The sequence below is a fragment of the Molothrus ater genome, chromosome 25 (genome assembly GCF_012460135.2).
Source record: "Molothrus ater isolate BHLD 08-10-18 breed brown headed cowbird chromosome 25, BPBGC_Mater_1.1, whole genome shotgun sequence".
NCBI classification, from domain to species: Eukaryota; Metazoa; Chordata; class Aves; order Passeriformes; family Icteridae; genus Molothrus; species Molothrus ater.
Genome location: NC_050502.2, coordinates 7,126,380 through 7,152,177, shown reverse-complemented (window position 1 = coordinate 7,152,177; position 25,798 = coordinate 7,126,380). Strand labels below are relative to the sequence as shown.

General features: G+C 42.4%; 1 protein-coding gene across 1 annotated transcript in view; it reads right to left on the bottom strand.

Annotated features, from left to right (window-relative positions):
* Positions 1–10,699: 10,699 nt before the first annotated feature.
* The window catches only part of MAGI3 (membrane associated guanylate kinase, WW and PDZ domain containing 3), a 57,496-nt gene continuing 42,397 nt past the window's right edge, over positions 10,700–25,798 (bottom strand). The window contains 9 exon segments of the mRNA XM_054517281.1: positions 10,700–13,346; positions 13,349–13,702; positions 15,464–15,602; positions 17,741–17,884; positions 18,399–18,519; positions 18,610–18,703; positions 22,134–22,319; positions 24,068–24,253; positions 24,969–25,161. Coding sequence (XP_054373256.1) covers positions 12,652–13,346; positions 13,349–13,702; positions 15,464–15,602; positions 17,741–17,884; positions 18,399–18,519; positions 18,610–18,703; positions 22,134–22,319; positions 24,068–24,253; positions 24,969–25,161 — 2,112 coding nt within the window. The 3' untranslated portion in view covers positions 10,700–12,651.

Here is a 25,798-nt window from a genome sequence, read left to right as displayed (position 1 = left end):
GATTTACTTCCTAAAAAGACAGACAAAGAACAGAGCTGTAACAGAGTCACCACATACACTTCTGCTGGAGAGACAAATGGTGACTGACCTGCTCGGGGGAAACCACTCACCCGGGATGGGGCCCTCTGGCACACATTTAATCCATCTGAATCTGAAAAAATAGTTAGGACAAGAGTCAAGCTGTTGCAGGATAACTTAAGAACTCCAGATATCTTGTGCCCATCTACAAATCCCACCTAGAGTGCAACTACACCCCACATTACAAACTTCAAGTCCCCGGGACTTCTCCTATTGCAACAGGCTATGCGGCAGGGCAGAGCAGCTCCGGCACAAATGTGTGTGCAGACACCCGTGACACAGGACAGGACGTGACAGAGAACGGGGACACAACACGGACAGAAAGCTCCTGGCAAGGAAAATGGCTGCGAGGACTGAGAGAATGCAAAAGGAGATGACCGAGGGGAGACCGATGGTGAGCTGATGAGGCTCAGAGAAACCTGGAGGAAGAAGATGCTAACTGAATGATTTATTCCAAGAACTGCAAAGATGGATGCCTGAGAATCCTACGGCCAGAAGCCTCTACCTGCCCTCACGTTCTTTCAAGTCCTAGTCCGCCATAATGGATCCTGGCGGGACATAGCTGTCCATACAGCTCTGAACAAGACCTGAAAAGACATCTGACCGGATGCTTCTAAAGAGACAAGAGAGTTTGATGCCTGTCTGAGATCCCGAGTCCAAAGTTCTATGGCCTGGCTGCCAGGCCGAGGAATGCAGAGAGCACAGATGCTAACAATGATGCCAGGGTTTCTGACAGGCCCCTCCAAGGCCTAAGGTAAAGGACATGACATATGCAAACAACACATAATACACAAAAGACAAGTGACACGATACACGCCGGGACTGCTCTGCCCTGTGCACCTCAGCACTGTGATCCAAAGTCAGGCTTTGCTTTTATGGGGCCTAAGGGGCCGCTTCATGGACACCCCCACCTCCAAAGGGGAAACAAAAACCCCTCCCAGTAATTCCCAAACCAGCACCCTGCTTTCATCCCCTCTGTGGGTCATGGCCCTCTACTTATCTCTCGCACATCTGTGGAGGCCAGTCTCGGGTGCGAAGAAAGGCCACCTCGTCAGCTGGGAAGATCCTGCTGGCACCGGGCTGGTGTCTCTTAGACAGCTGTATTAATGAAAACCAAACATCAGTGCCCGATCTCGGCAGCCCATGGGCCAAAACCCCACAAGTCTGCTACTCACCGTGCTCCTAAGAACATTCAGCTTCATCGACGAGTCCCATGATTCTTCGGCAGGGCTCGAGAGAGCGGCACACCCGGTGCATCAGCCGGTTGGTGACTGGGGCTCGGCGTACTCCGAGTGGATTGCCTAAAACGCAGAAACAGGAACAGATGCTTAGAGTTGCACTGGAAAGCGAGACTGGAGCAATAACAACTGCTTCTGTACCCTACTCAATGCTCACCTTGCCCACCTCACCTTGACTGCTGATATCCAGCTTTACTTCCTAAAAAGAAAAAGAACAGTGCTGTAACAGAGTCATACTTTACACTCCCCCTGCAGAGACAAATGGTGACTGACCTGCTCAGGGGAACCTCCTCACTCAGGATGGGTGGATGGATTTTGCCCTGGATTTTATCCTTCTGCATCTGAAAGAAAGTGAGGACAAAAGTCAAAGGGCAGCGGGATAACTTCACAGCTCCAAACATCTTCTGTCTTTTTAGGAATATCATCTAGAGTCTGGCAGCACCCCACAAACTGCAAGTCCCTGGGACTTGTCCTGTTGCAGCAGGCTATGCGGCAGGGCAGGGCAGAGCGGCTCCGGCACAAATATGTGCGGACACCCGTGACACGGAACGTGACAAACAGGGGGACAACAAACACAACACATTATGCTTGTGGTGAGGGTCTTGAGGGGAAAAGGCAAAAGGGACCCCAAAGACACACTAGGTAACACGGTACACCGGACAACACGACGTGGACCGGAACTGTTCTGCGCTGCCCGCCTGAAAGCTGCCATCAAAAGTAGAGCCTCTCCCTTTAGCTGTCCTAAGAGGCCCCTTGGAGGAGATTGCTTTTCCCACTGCTAATTTTTAAATCTGTCCCAGGAACTCCCAACCCACTACTCTCCCATCATCCCATCTCCAGGACGTGGCCCTGACTTATCTTTTGGATCATCGGTGATGAGGATCCACGTTGCACCTGAAATGAGTCTGCCTCAGAGGGCCCCGTGATTGCCTGTTAGCCTCGCGGTCAGCTACAATAAAGAAAAACCAAAACCAATGTATGAGTACAGAGTTATGTGGGCCAAATCCCAGCGAGTCAGCTACTTGCCCTCTCCTGAGTGTGCCTGGCTCCTTCAGGCTCCAGCTTCATCCTGATTCCAAGGCTGTGGCCGTTATTATGAGCGGCACCTGGGTAAGAGAAAGGCAAAGTTAAATGGCATTCCTGTGAGTGCAGTGGATGACCTTGTGTGCTGTAAGACGTGTGAATGCCTCTGATCGGCTTCTAAAAGGCCTTGGGTGGGGGGCTCAAATAAACACCCTTTCTCACCCTGCTGCCTTCAAAACCACCCCCCCAACAGTAACTCCTAACCGGATACCCGCTCACCCTCCCTCTCCTAGTCACAATCCTCAACTCACCTGAAGCCTTAATCTGAAACATCATCTTGGACACTGGGCAGATTCCCAGATTCCTCTTGTGACATGATCAATCTGCTGAAAAAAGCATTGTAGCTGACACAACCTGGAGCCTCTGGAAGCTACGCTCCTCCTAAAAAAAATACAAAACAAAATAAGAACAAAACAGGAAATTACAAATGCACTTTACCACCCCTAAACACAAAACCCAAAATTGTGAACTTAAATACTCCCTGTATTCTATGCTGTTTTCTTCACAGTATCTTCAAAGCCTCTGTTGCTTTAGATGCCCAGAAACACCTGCTGAAAACAAGCTGAGATAAGCTGAAAGAGCCTCTTACCTGAAATGAGAGTGAAATGAGAGGAGAGCTCTGATCCCAGCACATCCCAGAGGGGGAATGAAGGCCCTGAGCAAAGGCTGGGGTTAATATACCCCTGATGGTGCCCGCCTCTCGTTCCCATGGCACCCAGGAAAAGGGAGGGAGCGAATCCCACCTGGTATGAAAGCCCTCAGAGCAGTTGCAGCTGTTTGGCTCCTCTGACTCAAGTTCAAGGGGAGCAAAGGGCTTGTTATAGAAGAAAACTCTTCTGAAAAATAACAGCACTTTCTTTTTTGCAGCAACAACTTGGAGTAAATGGGCAGGAAACTGGTAAGGAATAAAACTTTCTGTTTAGGCAGCATAACTAGATAAATTGGCTAATTTGCTGTGAACTTACATAATTATTCCTTAGTGGCTATTAAGTAGTACTTCATGTGTGACTAAGCTGGGTGGAAAAGAATGCTTCTGATGTGAATCATCTAAGTCTCCATGGGACCTCTAATTAGGCCTATCTACATTATAAGTAAAAATAAGAAAAATAAAAGCTTCCCAGGCAGTGTAAGGGTTAAGTGCATGCCAGGCTCACCCTGCTCTGAGATACTTGGTCCTATGGCACAGAAAGAAGGGCCCTGAAATGTATTTTTAAACCCTTAAAATGCTGAAAAAAGCAGAGCTTCCTTCCAGTGAACCCCTTAAAAAGAGGAAATGGGGCAGTTACCTCTACTGAAACTAATACAATAGCAAATAAATAGCTTCTGCCCTTTAATTTACTCTCCTTAATTATTGGGAAAAGAAGGGTTTTCTTCTCTCTTTAAATCTCTCCAGGGATGAAAAAAGAGGGATTTTTCCCTCAGTTCAAATTCTTATGGAGGGATAGCTGGGCTTCTCCCTCAATTTAGGCCTCAGGACAACAAAAAGGGGGCGGCTACCCTTAATTCAAACCCATAAGAAACATTGTCAAGGTTTTCCCCTTCTACTTAAACTGGTAAATAATAGAAAATGAGGACTTCCTGTCAATTAACACCCCTAACAGCATAGAAAAGGCAGGGATTCTTTCAACTGAGACCACTAAAATTGCAGGGGAAGCAGAGTCCCTCCCAGTTTGAACACAAAAAATAAAGGAAAAGGAAGCTTTTTCCCTTTTTTCTAAACCCTTTTTCTCCTAATAACCCCTCTCCTTTCTGGGAGTGCTGTGGAGGGTCTGGGGGCTCTGGGGAGGGACTGGCACAGTAAAAGGGGAAAGTTGAAAGCCCTCTCCTGGAACCCCACATGCTGCCTGGCCTGCTCAGATGCTGCCCCTTGGCAAAAGGGCTCTTCCCTTGGCGTTTTCTCAAAGGGGACTGAGTGGTAATAGTTTCAAAAAAGGCAAATGATCCAAGAAATGTACAAAGAACAACACAGAATTAAGAATTAAGACAACGCTTGTACCACTGATTTCAAACACTGCCTGGTTTTATTCTGGTCTTGCCTGAATAAAACATCTCCTTAGGGGAGGAATACTCCAGATAGAAGGATCAAGACTGTGTTTGTGTTCTGACCTTAGCCTGAGAATTGTACAGGGGAGAAGGGGAATTACCATTTCCATCAGTAAACTTTATTTGATTCATTCCAAGACTGGACATGCTAGCTGGGTTATAAGTAAATGCTTGAATTGTGAGAATAATTAGTATTGTAGTTCACAACATTTATGCTCTTATTGCAAAAAGTGTTAAAGTAATAACTTAGTTTTGTGGATGGGAATTACTAGTGCCTGGTGAATGAGAGATACCTGAAGAACGGTAAGAGTCCACAGTTAAAGGGTGTCCAAACCAATTTGCCTGGACATTATTTAAGAGAAAGTGACAAGGAAATAGAGGGCACGACCAGATTGGCCTCTGTTTTTTGCCACCGAGAAGATCAAATACACCTGCTGTGGGTTGCAACCTCACAGGCCTGGGAGGTGGGAGTATAAGGCATACTGGACCTCTGTTATTCCTGTTTCTGGCACTCATTTGTTCTCTTTTCCCTTTCGGGATACCAGCAAGATTGTGTCACAAATGCTGCAGAAAGCATCGCGTGGAAAGAAACCAAAGTTCCTCTTTAATTACACACACCTATGTCAACAGCCACTGTTATAACCCATCCAAATTAAGAACCTGTAGGCAAAATGGAGTAAATTATTGGATTACAAGAAACTTAGGAAAAAGTGGTAATAGATTTGGAATTGAATGTCCAAAAGGAGAGAGAGGGATTTGTTTTACGTTTAATCTTGACGGTTCGAGATTTGGTAAAAAAAACAAATAATAAAGGAAAAGGTAAAACCAGCACAGCAACTTAACTCTGTATTGACCCCAAATTATCTATTGAGTCGTATTACAAGACTCCAAGCAGTTATAGAAATGATAGCAAATGGAGCTGCCCAGGCATTGGAGTTAATATAAAGTCAGCTAAGCCAAACAAAAACTGTCGGGTATCAGAATAGGTTGGCTTTACACTATTTATTGGCCAAAGAAGGGGGTGTTTGTGGAAAGTTTAATATATCAAATTGTTGAAAATTGATGACCACAGAAAAGTCATTCTAGAAAAAGCAAAAGAAATCAAAGAAGAAAAAAATATATATGCATATAATAACCGAGGTACCAGTCCAAAAATTAGAAAATAATGTTAAAACCTAGCTGGTAGGGTAATGTATTAGAAGAAATTAAGATCTTTCATTTTATGTGTTGCAACTATTTTTATATTTCTTCCTTGTGTAATCCCCTGTTTTATTTTGCCCGCATAGTCCAGAAGATGCAAGTAGATAAGAAATATTGCTCAAGCCAAAGGATTTACAAAGAATAAGAGTGGGGATTGTGGCAAATGCAGGTATTTTATGATTGGCTTTTTTGAAATATTAAAATGAATATTATATGTGTTGTGTTAGAAAGGAATTAATTCTCTTAAGTAGTGTGTTAAATACAGTTTTAGGTTATAAAAACTGTTAAAATAGAAACGATGCTATGTAAGATACTTTTTTTAAAGAAAGGACTTGCAGCAAGATAGCGGCCACAGGACACCTGGATCTTTCAGAGAAAAAGAATTTATATATATTGCCCTCTTATCAGAAGAAACAAACTTCTTCCTGCCTCCAAGGCGCTGTTAGGATTAGAAGGAAGAAGTGGATGATGAGCAGACAGAATCCTGTGTTTGAATGGAATTTATGCACCATGTATGAAGTGTATGACTATGCAACAGGCTATTGCTTTTAAGGGTTAATCCTTTGTTAACGGGGGTCCTTTTTCGGGCTCGTGCTGCCCAGAAAAAGGTACCCGGACGTCCGTAACTCTTTGTTTTTGTTGTCTCATATTGTCCTAATTCAAATTGTCCAAATTATTATTACTCTAATTGTATGACTATTTTTATAACCATTTTATTACTATTAAACTTTCAAAAATTTGAAAAGCAACTGATTGGCGTTTTTCACACCAGTCTGTTAGGTGAAAATTATCAAAAGACTTTTGTGAGTTTTCTAATTTTGGCATTAATGCTGGCAAATTTTCAGGGTTTACTGTCTATTTGTGGGTCGAGAAATCTGTCCCAAACACTGAGGGGACTCTGGAGCTATTTGGGAACAGTTCTTTTTCAAAATTCTTTTGTGTTGGGATCAAAGAGCTGGTATTTGCAGGGGCAAAATAATTCTCTGTCTGTCCTGTATTTATTAAAGCAGCTGTCATATTCCAACCTCCTCCTCCTCCTCGTCGCACGGTTTGTGTGCATGGATGTGGCTGTGCAGACGAATCGTGACACAAAGTAGTCCCACTGGGTGCTAGGAGTGTGGAAGGCGAAAACGCGGAGGCACACCAGGTATCGGTTGTGCACGGTTACGCGCTGCGCTGTGGAGGGATCTCTCGGTGCCCGGCAGAGGGAGAGACGCGGAAGGATACACGCAAGGCGCTGCAGTTTTCGCTTGCTGTGGTGCCGTGTATAGACGCAGTGGCGGCAGAAGTGGCGTGACAGGGCACAGGGATGCCGGCTGTGGCTGGACAGCGGCACGCAGCGGCTCGGAACCGGGACCGGACTGTACCAAAGCTGCGGCAAACGCAGTGGGGGGTGGCGGCGGGGCCGTGGAGATAGAACTGCGCATGTGTGCGGCTGATCCCGGAAGCAGCGCTGTGGTTCGATGAGTCGGCGCGGAGTGATATCGCTGGTGCGGGGGTTGTAGCAACTGCGCATGCGTGGGTTCCGTCACTAGGGCGGCGCGGGCAGTCATCATGGCGGCGGGCAGGACGGGGCGTGCGGGAGGCGGCGGAGCTGCAGGAACGGGAACGGGGCCGCGGCTGCGGCCGTGGAAGGGAACGCCGGGACGCCCGTGGTTGCAGGAGGCGGCGGAGCCACGCCATCCAGCAGCTCTGAAGCGGGAGGGTGCGGTGGGGAAGGCGCGGCTCGGCCCGCCATGCAGCGGGGGCGGCAGGAGAGGGGAAGCGACCACGGGCGGCGCTGACGGAGGCTGGGCTGGAGCGCCGCAGCGCCGGCACGGGGTGCCTTGGGTGGCTGGGGCGCCCCGGTAAGACAGTCATTAAAACACCCTAAAAATTATTTTAAAAGCCCTGAAAAAGCCCTAAACCTATCCTAAACATTTCCAGAGAATTCCTAAAAATCTCCTGTAAAAAAAACCCTAAAATATCCCTAAAAATCCCTGAAAAATCACCTGAATGACCCTAAAAAACTGTTTAACCCCTACCTGTAACACTGTGGCCTCCAAACATCATCTTTACCTATTAATCGGGGTAACTGCAAGACCCTCAAACACCACCACAATCACCAGCTTGAGTTGGTCTGGGCAGCACCAAATAAAATAAAATAAAAAGCTTTAAAAATAGAAAAATAAAAAATAAAAATAAAATAAAATAAAATAAAATAAATAAAATAAATGCTTTAAAAATGGGAAAATAAAAAAAAGAAAATTAAAAAAATAAAAAGCTTTAAAAACAGAAAAATTAAAACTAAAAATTAAAAAAAAAATTAAAAAATAAAAGAAATGCTTTAAAAATAGAAAAATTAAAACTAAAAATGAAATAAAAATGAAATTAAAAAAATAAAATAAATGCTTTAAAAATAAAAAAATCAAAACTAAAAAATTAAATAAAAATGAAATTAAAAAAATAAATGCTTTAAAAATAAATCAAAACTAAAAATAAATAAAGAAAATTAAAAAATAAAATTAAATAAAATAAATGTTTAAAAATAAAAAAATTAAAACTAAAAATTAAATAAAAAATAAAAAAAGGTTTAAAAGTAGAAAGATCAAAAATAAAAATTAAATAAAAAATAAAAAATGTTTTAAAAATAAAAAAATCAAAACTAAAATTTAAATAAAAAGGAAAATTAAAAAAATAAAGAAATGCTTTAAAAATAGAAAAAGCAAAAAATAAAAATGAAATAAAAAATAAAATTAAAAAAAAGCTTTAAAAATAGAAAAATTTTAAAAAATTAAATAAAAAATTAAAAAAAGCTTTAAAAATAGAAACATCAAAAATAAAAATTAAATAAAAAATAATAAAAAAATGCTTTAAAAATAAAAAAATCAAAACTAAAAATTAAATAAAAAAGAAAATTAACAAAATAAAATAAATGCTTTAAAAATAGAAAAAGCAAAAAAGAAAAATGAAATAAAAAAATAAAAATAAAATAGTTCAAAAATAAAAAATTAAAACTAAAAATAAATAAAAAAAATTAAAAAATAAAATAAATGTTTAAAAATAAAAAAAATTAAAACTGAAAATTTAAAAAAAATTAAAAAGCTTTAAAAATAGAAAGATCAAAAATAAAAATTAAATTAAAAAAACATTAAAAAATGCTTTAAAAATAAAAAAATAAAAACCAAAAATTAAATAAAAAGGAAAATTTAAAAATAAAATAAATGCTTTAAAATAGAAAAATTAAAACTAAAAAAAGATAAAAAAAAGCTTTAAAAATCGGAAAATTAAAAAAATATTAAATAAAAATTAAATTTAAAAAATAGAATTAATTAAAAATAATAAAACCCAAAATCCGTAAAGTGCTGTAAAGTACTGTAAAAGTTCCATAAAAGGCAGTGTCGTAAAGCGCGACTGTCGAAAAAACGAACCTTTTACGACAGTCCCGCTTTACGGCACTACCTTTTAAGGAACATTTACGGGTTTTTTTTAATTTTATTTTTTATTTAATTTTTATTTTTAATTGCTTTTGTTAAAGCATTTGTTTTATTTTTCTAATTTTATTTTTATTTAGTTTTTAATTTTTCTATTTTTAAAGATTTTTATTTTATTTTTTATTTAATTTTTTATTTTTATTTTTGTTTTATTTTTAAAGCTTTTAATTTTATTTTTTTATTTTATTTTTATTTAATTTTTATTTTAAATTTTTCTATTTTTAAAGCTTTTTATTTTATTTTTTAAATTTTATTTCTTATTTAATTTTAAATTTTTCTATTTTTAAAGCTTTTATTTATTTTTCATTTTAATTTTTATTTTTTCATTTTAATTTTTATTTTTAATTTTTCTATTTTTAAATGTTTTATTTTATTTTATTTTATTTTTTAATTTTATTATTTTTAAAGCTTTTTATTTTATTTGGTGTTGCCCAGACCCACTCAAGCTGGTGATTGTGGTGGTGTTTGAGGGTCTTGCATTATGGCACTACCTTTTATGGAACTTTTACGGCACTTTACAGCACTTTACCGTTTTTATTTTGTTTTTCATTTATTTTTAATTAAATTTATTGTTAAATTTTAAGCTTTTTTTTTTAGTTTTTATTTTTATCTTTTTAATGCTTTGTATTTTATTTTATTTGGTGCTTCCCAGACCAGCTCAAGCCGGTGATTGTGGTGGTGTTCGAGGGTCCCCAGGACACGGGGAAGAGATGAGTGTCTTGACTCCACCTTTCAGAAGGCTGATTTATTATTTTATGATCTCTATTATATTAAAAGGAAATGAGATCTTAGAACTATAGTAAAAGCCTGGCGGTGGGGGGAGAGAGGGATGGGGCAGGGCGAGCTGGGGAGTGGTGAAGGGCAGAGAGAGGGATGGGGCAGGGGCAGGCTGGAAGTTCGAGTAGGGGTGAGGGGCTGAGAAGGGGACACGACAGAAGAGGGCTGAGGGGAGGAGGTAAGGGTTAGGAGGGGGCAACTCCGAATCTCCCAGACCAAAGCTGCAGCGAAGTAAAACTCTGGTTGCCCTGGCAGCGCCAAACGCCTCCTGCAAACTGAATTCAGGAACTGGCATTCAGTTTTTAAACAGATTCTCAGTGTACATATCAGAAGTTTTCCTTCTGCTTTATTGTTCTACAATATCCAGAATGTGCTGGCCTCATCAAGTCATCCCATGCCATGCACAGAAAAACTGGATTAATGGGGCTGAATCCTGGCAGCTAGCACTGAAACCAGTAGGAACTGGTGCGGGACATCAAGCACTAAAGCCATACAAGAGCTGCAGCTAGTACTAAATTGTTTACAGCTATTTTCTATACAAGGAAAAGTTGTGAGATATAAAAGGAGACGACAATTTTATATAGCAAAATGTACAAATAAACCTACAGGACAAGTACTTCATGACTGTACTGTTTTGACAGGACTTAATGGTTTTGATACCCTGTTTTTTGAACAGGGGATCAAGGACTTCCAGTGAGAAACTGCATTCATTTTCCAGATGAGTAGCATGTTTGTGGGTAAAACCTGCATGACACCCCTGAAAGCCAAGCAAGAACCTGGTTTAGACAGTGCAGAATCAACAGGCCATGAACTGGAATTTGTTTTTAATATCTATATAAAAAATAATGAGCGATTTACAGGTCTCTCTCTAGTCAGAACCTCAGAAGTCTGTATAAAGGTGCTGTACAATATATAAACATTTACACCCAGTACATCCATACATTGCGTAGCATTCCAAGGCCACATGGCTATGTCCGATACAGGAAGTACAGATACAAGGTCTATGGAAGGAGAAATCACACACAGGTAAGACATTATCAGGTGACATGAACATATAGAAAAATACAGTTGATGGCAGGGAAATAATTTCAGTGGGGCTAATTCATCTGGAATTAAAGGACTGGATTTTTCACTATACTCAGTGGTCAGGCCAAGTGCACACAGCTCAACATCAGCCAACCTCTGGGGAAGAACACAGGGCATTTTCTACACAGGCTACTTCAAAGTATTAAATTTTCACAGTCATATTCCACCCAGGGAGTATTTGTACGTGTTATGCTACATAGCAACCCTGGTGTCAAGCAGGTGAGCACAGTTCAGAGCTGCTTTAAAGCCTTTTGCATTCCCAAAGTCTTTGTTTAAAAGCTGTTTGAGCACTCAGCTGTACTCGTGAAGAATTCCACTCAGAACTGCCTCACTGTGCTTTGTTAGCCTTCAAAAACATTTAATGTTTCAAAGCCAAAATGAGATATTCACTTGCAAAGAGCAAATTATGTTTGTATTTTAAGTAAGTAAAGCTCAGTGATTTACTCTTCTTTCTCCAGCAAAGGGCCTTCTTTCACCACTTTTCTCCAGTCATTAAAAATCTCAGATGTCAGGAAATAATCACTAAAACTGTGAATAAAATAAACCCCTTCCATTTCTATTGTTCTTACAGTAGAACTTATTGTAGGACTGATGTGACAGTAGGTTCTGGTGGTAACATCCCTCTTTAAAACATCTCTGCCAGCCCAAACCATAGATGGGATGTCTCCTGTATCCTGTTTGTCACCAATGCTCCTTGATCACACATCCATAGTAAATAGGGGAGAGTTCTAAAATATACAGGCAAGAACTTCACTGAAAAAGCTGCTCTGGTAGCTGAGTCTGTCCTAAGGTCGGTTCTTACCTCTACAGAGGGGAAAAAAACCCCAATTCCTAACTAGCATTAAATAATTAAAGATGGGACTTCAGTATGAAATCCACACTGAGGCTGAGGGTGTCATGGTGCCACAAGTGAAACCAAAGGAATTGTGTTATTTAACAGAACTCAGAATCTTCTTTCCTCTCATGGATGTTTGCAACCCAAATCCCTGTGAATCAAGGAACTAAAGTGATTCTGCTGTGTCAGAAAAAGCAAAATTACAAAATTGTGTCAAATACATATACCAGGGTTTTGTATTAGGTATAAAAATTCCAGGAAACATATGAACTGAGCAGCATCAGCAGCTAATTTGCTGTCCTGGAACTGACAGAACCAACTCGCCTGTGTTCTCCCTGACCCAGCAAGAACACGTGGGTTTCCTGATGTAAACATGCAACCTGCTCTAGAGAAAACACCTAAACCTGCCTTGTCTCTGACTGGAATCCATGTGGGAAGGGTTAGATTGACTGGATTCAGTAGATAGCTTGGCATAACAACAGCAAGTGAGTCAGGATCACATTGGCAACAGAGGCATTAAATAACTTTGTTCAGAGTTCACAATACTCGGGGAAGCTGCAGCAGTGCAACACTGGGAGCAGCAGACATGGCCTGCAAAGGGACATGGGGACAGCAGCTCAGGAAGGGTTTCACTGAAGCAATCTGAAAATCCTTCATGGAGTTTAGATAATTTAAGAACAAATCAAATACTTCCCCCCCACAACCAGTTTCTGAGGAAGAAGAAAAAAAAAAAAAAAGACAACTGTGTGAGAAAAACCAATGCTTTAAATTACCCTTACTGGAAAATTGATCAAAACATGTTTGTTCTCAAAAAAAAAAAACAGCGTCTCTCAGTCTGTCACACCCGTTTTCCAGGCACCCCTGCTGCTGGGGTGCCCTTACAGCCACTGGGGACCCTCCACGGCCCAGGAGTTATCAGTATTTTCCGTACTGGAGAATTCTTCTCAGGTTGGGAAGTTCCATCTTTGGTTTCATTGTGTCTCTCCATGTGTCTTTCTCCATGGTGTCTGTTCAGCATAAGAGCTTCCTGTGTTTCCACCCTCTTTTGTTTCTCCATGGAAAGCAGTGGGATATTGGAAAGGCTGGAGGTTTTGAATCTGCTGGAACTTGTGTCTCCAGAGCTGGACTTGGTTAATAAATCATCCTCAGAGGCATTTCTCCTGGAGTCCCTAAAGAGAAGGTTATTCCCACTAAACAATGGGTAATGTTGGTCTGCAGAACACCCTTCTGTCTTTCCTGGGGTCTTCTGCTTTATTTCTTTACTGGTGACTTCTGGTTTACCGTTCCCACCTTTTAACTGCTCAACAGAACAGGATGTTTGGATCCTTCCCACTGTTTCTGTGCTTCCTGGCTTGCCATGATGCCTTTGGGGACTTGCTGACCTTCCTCGATTTCCATGGGAAGACTCCTTTTTGTCACTATTCTTCATCCCTTTTCCTGTGATTTTACTCTCACTCCTGGAACTGTCAGATTTACATGAGAGATTGTTTTTCTCAGGATCCCCTTTCCTGGGGCTGTGGAATCCCATGTGAGGTATCCTTCAGCAGCTGGACTGGCAGATCTGCCCCTTCTGGTCCTTGCTTCTGAACTACCTTTAGTGATTCCAAACCCAGGACTTGAGGGACATTCCCATCTGTTCTTTGTTCTCTGGGGAGAAGACTGAGGCTTCCTCTCACACAGGTTTTCAGTTAAAGTGCTTATCTTGTCAGGCACAGTGTTCTCTGCTTGCTCCAGTTCCTCAGACAGCTGAACTCCGGTTGAAGCTTCTCCTGGTACTGCTAAATAACACACTTCAGATGGGAAAGCAGAATGGGAAGATGAAGATAATAATGGTGACTGTTCTTCATATATTACATTTGATGAAGCAGGATTGTAGCTATCCCAATCACCTGGAAGCAAATGGCAAGAGATTTGGTTAAACACACAAAAAGTAATAATTTGCAAACTACTGAGTTCAATTCAAAAAACATTATGGAGTAGCATACTTTTAAAGCTTTATTAGCCAGCTTTCTGTATTGTGTTGTTCTACAACAACCATGAGGATGTGATTTTAGATAAAAATATCTAGTGCTCAGAATACCGTATCCCTGCAGGACTGACACGGTCTTGAATCAAAACAATTTTAGAGCCTACAAAGCAAAATTTCAAATTAAAAAGTCCCTGACCTACACTATTTAATAAAACCTAACAAACTAGAACTGCTATGCCTAAAGAAATCTGAAACAGTGAAAAGTTGGGGTTATTCATAGCTTTGCACTTTAAAAATAGGAAGAGATGAAACAAGACATGCAGATTTACCAAGTCTTTAAGGAAAAACCAAGAAAAGCACTGAAAGCCCTTAATGTTGCTCAGGTTTCACGTAGGGACACAGACTGGAAGGAGCCAAACCTGAAGGAGGAAGAGAAAAAGCCCAGAAGTACATACCAAAAAAAAAAAATCACAGAGTACAGCAAGCAAGACTTCAATCAGAAATGTGGGATTAACAGCAAGGCAAGAGGCCATAAACCCTTCCCCACTCCACCATTTCCTTCACCTATCCCAGGCCCCACTGTAGACAGAGGGCTGGCCTGGACATGCTCCAGAGGTTCCCTTTTGTCTGATTCTGTTTCTCCTCAAGTTCAGGGAATTTCTGTGACCGGCAGGGCCAGTAGTGATGCTCAGGATCCTTTTCTAGCTCTCGGGAGGAAAGCAATTGAGACGGTTCTGAGCAGATTTTGCCCTTTGAGTGAGGCCAGTAAGTAATGCCAGTGACTGAACACACAAAGTATTTGGTAGCTCAAACTGTGTGTTTGGGATTTTGAAAGGATAAGCTTGGGGTTGGTCACTGTGACTGAAAAACTCCTTATCAGAAAAAGTGACCCTACAATTTAGGAAGGTTAGCCATCAGCACCTTGGTGTCAGCATCAGGGTTTACAAAGACTAAGGAAGTTATATGTTCTTTGCTTTAAAATGCTGCTGCTGCCACTGCCACGAGTCTCTGATTTGCAGTCTTGGGACTGCGTCAGACACAAAGTCACCAGTTCTGAACTCTGTGGCTCCTTCAAACATTTGCTCTGCTGTCCTTCCTAGGTTTTTTGGGTTGTTTTTTTTTTTTTGGCCTACAAAGCTGTGGTTTCCTTTTGTAGACACAGAAATCACCTTGAATCAAACTGAATGCCTTTGGAGAGTAAAGTTGTCCCTTTCCTGCTTCCTGAAGTTTTGGCTTTGAAAAACAAGGCACTTCATAATTTAGAAGGCTAAAACCAGAAGTAAATACGTACAGAAACAAACTTTTAACAATACTGTAGCACAGAGAATTTTCATTTAAATTAAAAGGCAATCGGGGTTAATCATTATATTTTTATAGAAAAATTTGATTAGCTTGGACCGAGCTGAGAAACTAATTAGAAATATGGAATAATTTCAGATTGTGCAATACTCCTACGTACCGTCATGTGTTAATTTTACCCCAAATATTCCTTGTATTTGAAAATAGATATTTTATTTTTCAATTTTTATATTTTAATTTTGAATTTAATTCAATAATAAATGCACAGCTGTCACAAAGGCAACTGCCAACTACTGCAGTGAACAAGCAGCAGAATCTCCTTATCCCACTTTACTTCCCTGCCTTGCACCCTCAACACCAAAAAGCCCTTAAGACAACATACTGTGATCTGGTATCAATCCAGTCCCTGGTCTCAGCAGCAGCAAAACTTTATTTCCTCCAGCCTGAATCAGCTCAATGGCTCGTGTGTGAGTGATTCCTTGGGTAGGCTCTCCATTAATTTCCACAATTTGGTCACCAACCTGAGGAAACAAGAGCAGCAGATTAGTTTTTGGGAATCTCTGACACTGTGACCTGGTTTTTAATTGAGAAAGAAAAAGTAACAGAGGCAGATGCTTCTGTTTTCCTTCTCGTGCTAAAATCCAGTGGGCGTTAGTGGCACCATTCCATGGATTACAAGCAGGATGTTACCCTAGGATCTGGGGGTTCAGAGGTGCACAGAGGTTGTCTGCTCAGGAAAAGATCTCAGAGATCTTAACCACATCTTCTATTTATTTACAAGTGACGAGGCAGATACAGGATGTGCTTGAATACATTTTCATTGATCCTGGATCATGCTGTGGAGGTAGCATATGGATCAACCACATCACACTCGTCTGAGGTCACCTTATCCAGGGGAGGACACAGCACCTTCCCTATACCCACTGCCAAGCTGAACACCACACAAACGGATTTGATGTAGGGAAAGGAATTGTTATTTTCTGTTGGTCAGATCAGTGGTGAGGTCTCAGAGCCAGTAAACAATTCTCACAGGTACCAGGCAGGTTAATTTCAGCCAGCGTTAACTTCCCTGGCTGCTGGAAAGGGGCTGGAAGCTGCTGGAATAGCATACCCAAAAATAGTTCTCTATCAGGCAAAACTGAGAAGGGAAATGGGGAAAAAAAGGGAGCGGGAGCCTATCTAGCACTGCACATAGCAGCCAACAGATGTCACTGGTGTGCAACATTAGCAGCTTAAAGAGGCTTCCTGGGCTTTCTTGAAGTCACTCTGCAAAAGGAGGTCACTGCCGGCTCTTCATGGACAGGCTGGGTCTGAGACACACCGGGACAGCTCAGGTAGCTGGATGAGAAGTTCCTCCTCACACCGTTGAAGTACAACCAGAAAGAGACACCACATCCAGATGACAAGAAATTAAAAATGTGAATAACCTCAGGCTGGGCGAGCTCAGCCCATCCGTGCTCTGGGCTGGGCTGGTGACTTGGCACATGCCAGCACTGGGAGGAGCTTAGTGTCAAGGATGGGAAGATCAAAGACGTGACTCTGCACAAGACGCCCAGACAATCCCATGCTGTGCCTGAAAGCATTGTCCAGCACTCTTTGAACTCTGGCAGCCTTGGGGCTGTGACCATTCCCTGGGTAGCCTGTTCCACTGCCAGACCACTCTCAGAGGGAAGAACCTTTTCCCAGTATCTAACATAACCCTCCCCTGACACAGCTCCAGCCACTCCCCCAGGGCCTGACACTGGTCCTGCCCCTCAGGAGGAAGCTGCAGACCCCAGTGAGGTCTGACCTCTGGCTCTTCTTCTCTGGGCTGAACAATTTTTTTGGTTGCTTTGCCCAATAAGCAAAGCCCTGGAGCTCAATGTAACACCACTTGAAGGACTAGGAGAAAAAATATTAGCACTGAATGCTAAACTTGTGCTGCCTCTCAAGCAAATGGGGGAAAATACCAATTACTGTGAAGAACAGGAGAAGTTAAGAATACTAAGAATTCCACATCCATTTAAGCCTCACAGCAAGTATCTGTGCCAGCCCCATTCTGCAAATAAAGGACAAAGAGAGGCAGAGCCACATGCCAGCAACAGGGAAGCACAAGGACTGCAAAGGATGGCATCTCATGGGCACCTGGCTCACCTTGATGCTCCAGTCTCTGAAAATCCAGCCCTGGGCAGCAAATACAGAGTCTCGCTTACCATTGTTCCTTCTGTTGTATCCATGTACTTTGCTTTTACTACAATATTTGAGAATGTATTCCTTACACAAAGGCGAGAATTAACATAATATTTGGGGAAAAAAAATCAGGATTGTATCTCCAGAAATGGCATAGAACAGCCGCAGCACAATGTACACACAAACATTCCTCAAAAATTAACTGACTTGGACAGTGATTCTCCTCCCAGCTCTCTGGTGCACTGTGCAATCTCTTGTTGGGGCTCCTAAAATACCCATGAGTACCTGCTACTCACACCCAGGGATGCTACTGTAACCCCAGCAAAGCAGACAATTCCTTTGGGACGGCCAGAGCTGTTCATGGAAGAAGGGCAAAGGCTCAAGATGCTGTTCTGGGACCCTGTGCTTGTGAAAATCCAAGTTTGTTGCCACTCTGGGTAAATTAGTGTATCAACTGCATCAACAAATTGGTTAGAGAAGCCAAACCTACGTGGACTCTCCCATCCTTGACTGCCGGCCCATCCTCAGCCAGACGGAGGATGAATAAGCCCATGTTGTACTCCTTTCCTCCTCGGAGGCTGAATCCAAACCCTCGAGGGCCCCTTTCCAACTCCACTGGGAAACAGCCAGCATTCTGTGCAGGAAGTCACAGGGGGGAAAAAAAAAAAAAAAAAAAAAAGAGAGATGAGGACCTGTAGGCAGATTTAACCTTCTGTTTTTCTAGAAAAATATCACAATATTTCTATATTTTGAGCACTTAAACAGCATTCATCCCAACTTGGCGGTGACTCAGTTTTAACCCAAGTCCAAACATTCAGAGTATCTTTCCTTCTTAGTCTGAGATAGGCACAAAATTCTTGAGGAAACTTTGCCAAAGGGTCTATAGTCACTCCATTACAAGCATTTTGCGTTTCTTTCATAGCTATAATGAATGTTCAACTACCCATAGGAGATAATCACATTTGAAACATGAGCAAAAACATTCTGTGAGACACTTCAGTATGTTTTTATATACAACTGTTCTACCTGTATCCGACAGGGAAATGTTTTAACATTCCGCTTTTGAGAACTCTGTGGTAATGCCACTAGAGTGCCTTGATGGATGAGTATTCCCCGTGTCTCCACACCCTCTAGATGGATTCTTGTACCTGGGAATGACGGCTGCCAACACCTGAAGCAGCATCCAACTGTGCCATGTGCTTGTGCTCAGGCCAGGACAGCCGGTAACTACTAGAAACTTCTTTTCCAGCTTCACCTTCTGTAGCTCCCCTACGGAAAGGTGAAAGGACGTGGATGTTGCCTTCACATTAATCCCTCTGGCCATGCTTTTCCCACCATTCCCAGCCCCTTTTTCCCAACCTGTCAGGGTTGATCGGTGCCAATCCCAGTGGTCGGTGCTGTGGGGCTGGGCTCTGCCTGGCCGAGTTTGTTCCTGATGGAGGACCACGTTGCTCTAGAATCCAAACAAAATCAACAGTCACAACTTTAAAAATCTGCAGCCAGACAATGGTCACCACCAGTGCTGGGAGCTACTGCTCCCAAGGAATTGCAGCCACAGCACCTTGAGCCAAGCTCATGTGGGCACAACAGAGAGAGGATTTTCCAAACCAGGAACACAAGTACAGCTCATCAGTTCCATGGAATTAATTCTTAGGAATTCTAGTCTTTATTTTTATTCTTTTACTCTGCTTTTCCTCTGGAAATACCAACACAATTGTATGTCCTGACATGAACAGAAGGGTTTTAGCCTGTTTGCAACTTGATAAATGCCAGAGGGGATCAGGGCTGATCAGATCCATGAAATTGGTTCAGATAATCATTACCATAAGATTTTTTAAGAGATGAAGAACAATGTCCATTTGAGAAATACCCCTCTTTAAGGTAAGGGAATGAAGATCTGCAGGAGAAATGGGGATTTAGAGGTGAAGGCCCCATCAAATAAAGGGAAATTGCCAACTCATTTAAGGCACAACAGTTTTCCATTGCCCAGCTCCAGGTAAGGAACTGGTCTCTTGGGAGAAGGAGTTCACTGGCAGGCAATCAAGAGGAATGTTAATGTGTTTTGCCTTCTCCCAAAAGCTAAGTAAAAAAAAAAGGTTTTGATAAAACCATTTAAAATAACTTCCTATTATTTTTCCCTCCAGGGAAAATACTGTTAGTGTGCACTTTACAAACATCCAGTGCATTTCTGGAAAAAGCCCCGTGTTTCAGGATACAAAAATGACACTCTCGCTTAAGAATAAAGAACCACAGCCTATGCAAAAAGCTGCCTCTTAGCTGGAACCTGAATGGCAAGCAGTGGCCCAAGATGGACTTCTGTGCTGAAATATAAACTATTAACTCCTTTTCCCTGAAAGGGTTAGAAAGCAATCAATAATTCCCAGCACCAGAACTAGAGATGTTCCAGCCTCATTAGATGCAGCACATCACCGCATTTCTTAATTAAGAACAAACAAATTCCACTAAAATACAAAAAAGTGGTCAAGAATGTTAAGGGAAGAGAAATTTAAAGCATATTACACTGAATTTCTCAGGTATGTGAGACCTCCCGAGCCCTCCACACATCTGCTTGATGCTGTTCTCATGACATGCCTTAAAGAGGTTTTTCTCTAGAGACAAAATGTCGACTTTTACTCCTGGTTTATCCTCAGATTTTTAATTTAGAAGCATAGGCAAGAAAAATGCCATCTGTTTGTACAAATCCTGCAGCCCTCTCTGCAGCCTTGTCTCGTGTGTTCCCAACTAATACATGACAAAAGCTAACAGGCTCCTGCTTTTGTGAAAAATGTTAAAGAATCTCTTCTGGCGCATGAAGGGAATTCATTTAATCCCATGAAAAGCAAAGATCACAGGCCTGTTAAAGCCTAGGGGCAGGGAAGGGGACCAGGCAGAGGTTTTGTTGCCACTCTCAGAGGACAAAGCTAGGGAACAGCAAACTCTATCCGGGTTTCTGCCTTGCGCTGCTCAACAGCTTCCAGCAAAAAGGGCATTTTGTGTTTTTGGAGCTGTATCCTGGATTTTCCTGGGTGTGAACCATCCTTGTGAGGCTCAGCTCTGTCCCTGAGTGTCTGAAGCCTCGACTCGCCCACATCCATGCTGGATTCCCCCATTACACAGGGCTCTACTGTGAGCTAAACTCTTATTTCTTCAGCTACATTGAGGGGAATTTTAAAGTGGAGATATATTCCCACTCCAGTGGAACCGGTTCTGCTTCTTTCTCCTTCACTGTCACAAAATTCTTTACATCTCAAACATGCCAACTTCCGCTCCTCTGAGCCACAGATTTTTTTTCTGACTGATCTTTTCTCTGGTTTTACCACCTGCTACTGAGGGGTTCTTTCCTCTCTTTGTTGAGCCTCCCCAGGTTGTGTTTTTCTCTCTGTATTTTGGCTCCAAATCTGTAATTGAGGCAGTGGGAAAGGTTTTTACACAAAGCCCATGCAAGGTCATACACAAATAATGGGTAGAAATATGATATTCAGAAAATTTATTCTGAAAACAAGTGGAAGGTGTTCCTGATCATGGCAGCCCCATGGGCTTTCAGGTCCTTCCAACCCAAATCAGTCTGTATTTCATGACTAAAAGCTGCAGAGAAAACAGATCTAATTCAACCAACTCAAACTTCAGTTGCTTTATAAACATCACCCATGGCAACTGCTTTGAAGTGTGTCCCTTCAAACTGGAATGAACCAGATTTGATAAAAATAAAAATCTTAATAGAAAAATAACAACTTATAGAGGTCTCTCTACTTCAAGCATTAACAAAAAGGAACATTAAGTCTTTGAAATTCTGTGTTACAGGCTGAGATGGCATGTTAAATATTTGCAATGAACGTGAAATTAGAGAATCATCTGCTGGCTTTATTCACAGCCTGGCTCTACCTATTTCTTATTTCAAAGGTGAAGAAAGCCAACTTTCTGACAAAATAATGATAGGGAGTTAATTAAGCAGCATTCAAGAAAAATGCAGGGCAGGAAAACAGCTTTTCTCTCCAAATTACTGGATTTTATATATTTATATTTTTGTTTAGAAACAATATCACAGTGCATGCAGTGTTACATGGGAGCTGTCATTAAGTCACAGTCTCCGAAGATGGGACTTTGCAGTACCTAGGACTCACTTTGCTGCTCAGGTGACACAGCAGGTTTTGCAGGTGCAAGACTGGCAGGAAAACCCTGTCAAGGCTTTTTCCCTGTGTGGTAGGATGTGACCCTTTTCCAAAGAGGAGCTTTGGCAGACAGAACTGCAGCGTGTTTCTGCTGCAGGGATGCAGCATTAGGGAATTTGTAGGTTTTAACACGGGAGAAAGCAAAAACTCATGGTTTAAATGGAGAGATTTGAAAAGCAGGAGTCCCTGTGGCCTTGGAGCAGGGACAGAGCATCCTGGCAGCATTGGGAAGAGAGCTCTGGTAGGACCTGCAGCAGCAGGAGGTTGGCCCCTGAGCTGGGGAGAGATTTTCTCACTAAGCATGATCCTGTGGCTGCTGCAGCCCCCTGAGGGGTCATTTCTCTTTGGCTGGAGAATACAAGGTCCGGACAGGACGTTTCTATGTTAGCAGCATTTTCTGTCTCTCACACATGAGAATTTCTCTCACTCTTCATTGCACTGTTACTAATTTTAGCTCCTTATTGGGTACAAGCACCTTATTGTGGCAGCTCCTCTCTCTATCCCACCTGCCTTTAGCTCTTCCAGAGCAAACACATGAGCTTCCAACTTACTCAACTTCCAGGAGCTGATGATCGCCACGGGTCCCGCTCAACTCAGGATATTGTAAGATTTACTCTCCTAAATTTCCAAACATCTTCAAATGCTCCATTTAAGCCAACAAACTTCAGCAGTGATAAATACCCAACTTTGACAGTGTGGTGGCACCTTCCTTACCTTCCTCAGCCACCACTGTGAGGGTCACCACGTTGCCTGCATCCTTGATGAGTTGCACAATGCTGTCATGGGAGAGCTCCACAATGGACTGGCTGTTTACCGCTGAGATTCTATCACCCACTTTCAGCTTCCCACACTGGTCAGCCGGGCTTCCCTCGATAATCCGCCCGATCTTGTGAGGAATCACTAAGAAACAAGAACAGGCACAGCAACACTGTAAGTATTCACAAAATTATGGAATATCCTGAGCAGGAAGGGATCCACAAGGATGAAAATCCAAATCCCGGCCCTGCACAGGGCAGCCTCAAGAATCCTACCATGTGCACATCATGTGCACATCAGATAAGCATCACAAAGACCCAGAACTGCCAGTCACAGAATCACAAAATATGCTGAGTTGGAGGGACGTACAAGGATCATCAACTCCTGGCACTGCAGAGGACATCCCAAAATCCAAACAAATCCCACCTTGTGCCTGAAGAGTGCTGTCCAAACACTGCTTTAGCTCTGGCAGCCTTGGACCTGTGACTGCTTCCTTGAGGAGCCTGTTCAGTGCCCCACCACCCTCTGGGTGAAGAAGCTTTTCCTAATATTCAACCTAACTCTCCTCTGGCACAGCTCCAGCTGTTCTCTTGGTCCTGTCACTGGTCACCACAGAGCAGAGATCAGTGTTTGTCCCTCCTCTCCTGCTCCAAAGGGTGAAATTGCTTGTACAGGACACACCTGCAAATAACAAGGAATGCTTCACTGTGAGTGAATGGAGATGCCAACCACACAGCATGGCCTTGTCATGTACAGGGTGCTGTGCCTGAAGGAAAACACGGGAAGGAAATGGATCATATTTTGCAAAGGGACGAGTGAGAATGTATGTCCCTGGAGCGCACCAGAACAGTTGGTTTTACCATGTATAATGTAGTTTTCCATTTCATGCATCGACCCTGACAGACAGTGTGGGCTCAGAGAGATTTACGGTCATCCACTGTAACACAGGCATTCAGATGCATGGGCTAACTCTTCCTACTTGCAAAGAAAAATTAACCCTTAACACACTTTAAAAATATATCAAACTTCTCCTGCTGGGGACTGATTCACTCAGGTGAGGACCTGAGCAGGGAGCCTGTGCAAGGCCAGCAAGGTGCTACATCAGCTTTGCATAGATGTGACCGCTTTTCCTGGTCTCTGAGATGAATATGCACTTGTAATAATTGCCTCAAATTTCCTGCAGCTCTCCTGGCTTGGTTCCCTCAGTTCACCCCAGAGTGACATTATACCCTGCACAGACTCCTCCAGAAACCAAAGCTCTGGGGCCAGAACAGACAGACTGGAGAACAGAACAGAAGAAATGTTCTGAGAAGTAGAAGGCAAAAAGATCGATTTCAGTCCTTTTCCCAGAGATGAGCACAGAGGCAGAACTAGAGACAACTATGCCTGAGCCGCATCAATATCTCACAACTGCAATACCAGACCAGACTGCTTTTTCATTTTGATGATTCTTCTAGACAAAGACACTCAAAGACAGTAAGTAACAAGTTCATTGTTTTCCACCAAATACTGTACACTCTACTTCCTCAGATCTCCAGCATAAGAATTTTTACCTGATTAGGTAATATAAAGCCAAGGTTGAAACTATGCTTCCATTAAAATGCCAATAAATTAATGCAACATCACTAGAGCCTGACAAATATCGACATCCCAAATGCTGCCCTGGGACAAGTGCACACACTTGGGTATGGGTTGTGTGAGATATAAATTCCCTTTTCCCCATTTATGTCACAGTTGGGTGAACAAGACATACCAACACTCAAATGGCTGGGCTGTGCCAGTGTGAGTGAAAGCTGACTATGAGGGAAATACCAGCACTGCACAGGAAGAGATCCATGGAGAAGCCCCAGCGAGGTTAAGCAGAGGCAGAGCCACCAGGACATGGCACTTACCCCCAGGAGGAGGTTTGGTCTTGGAGGTGAGGATGACGAAGCCAAATCCTTCGTTCTCCTTCCGCTGCAGACGGACGTCGTAGACCTCCGGGCATGGTTGGTTGGCAAAGTTGACACGGTTCAGCCGAGGAGAGCCGTTCTGTGTCAGGACAGGCTGCGGCTCCTCCTCCTCTGCCTGCTTTTCCCCTTGCAGGGAACAGACGAACAACAAATAAGGAACAAATCACACAAAGCAACTTCAGCACAGCCATGAAGCTCAGTTGTCAGTACCAGCATGAGGTGGCAACAGCAGTTACTAATCAGAGCAGGGGGCCCTTGTCAGCTGTAAATCCCACCCCAGCTTTGTCATTCATGGAGTCACAGACTAATCTTCTCTAAAGTGTTGATCTGGACACTGATCTAAAACTGCAGCATCTCAAGATCTTGCTCTGAAACAGCTCCAGTTTGAATACAGTTAATCTTCCTACACACTAATGCTAAAAGACTTGAGAATACAGCATATAGAAGGTGCCCCTGCCCACGGCAGGGTGTGGGAAAAAATGAGTTTTAAGGTCCCTTCCAACCCAAACCATTCTGGGATGTTGAGAAAATAGACTGCATTATTATGCAATTTCCATAGCACTAATGGCTGTTCTAACTACTACTTGCAAAAAGGTTTGAAGAAACCCCTGCATCATAACCTTCAGAGCCTTACTTGTGTGAGCAGTGCAAGCTAGCGAGCAACAGAGTCCAAGCCTATTAAATTCTGCTTTTCTTCATTTAAGAGTTCTCCATTTATAGCTCACCCTACTCTCCTCTGTCTCAGGCTGCTCAGCCCCAGTGCAGTAATTAAGTTCCAGAGCAACTTCAGTGGACTTGACTACAAGCCCTAAGTGCTCTTTCTAGGCAAGCAGACACGTACCACTGAAGAAGATCTTCCTCCGGACAGTGAGCAGCACCTGCCCGTTTCGTGCAGCACTGGTCATTAAATCCAGAACTTGCTTGTGTGACTTCCCTTTCACAGGGACTCCATCAATGCACATCAGCTCATCCGCTGCACGCAGCCTCCCGTCCTTTTCCGCTGCTCCCAACGGGATTATGGCTCCGATATAAATCTGTGAGCAGAGTCCAGGGGTTTGAAAGGGAACATGAGTTCATCAGAACACACAGTGGTTGGAATCCACATGAATCAGTGCAGAAGAGGTCTTTTGGGGAACACTTTTTTAAAGATTACCTCACTGTCCAGCTCTAGCAGAAATGCAGCCAGCAAGTGTACTCTGCACAAGCTGATCTAGTGGAGACAATCTGGAGTCTCAAAGCATTCACTAACTACTTTAAATCTTTAATCTATATTTTTGTCAGTTCTTCTCTCTTGAGCATGTTTGCCAGTTTATTAGAAAGCAAAATTTTTGAAATGAGCACACACCATGTACTTATTATATATATGATTTCCTAGACATTTATGACACAAAAGCCTCTGACATTCATTCTACTCTATTTTTATTTTTTTTTACCAAGACTGAGGAAGAATGACTGGGGAAGAAATAAAAGCTTTTGAACCAACTCAAGTTTGTTTCTGAAAAGTTGCTTATAGACAGTTCCACATTTCAAGTTGCTTCAGGTCTCAGCTTTTGGTAATGAGATAATGAATTCAAACACCAACAGTTCTGCCTACCCCCCACCTCAAAAAGTGCTACTAAATATAATACAGAGAAGAACCACACTCAATTTCACATGCTACAATCATTTTCA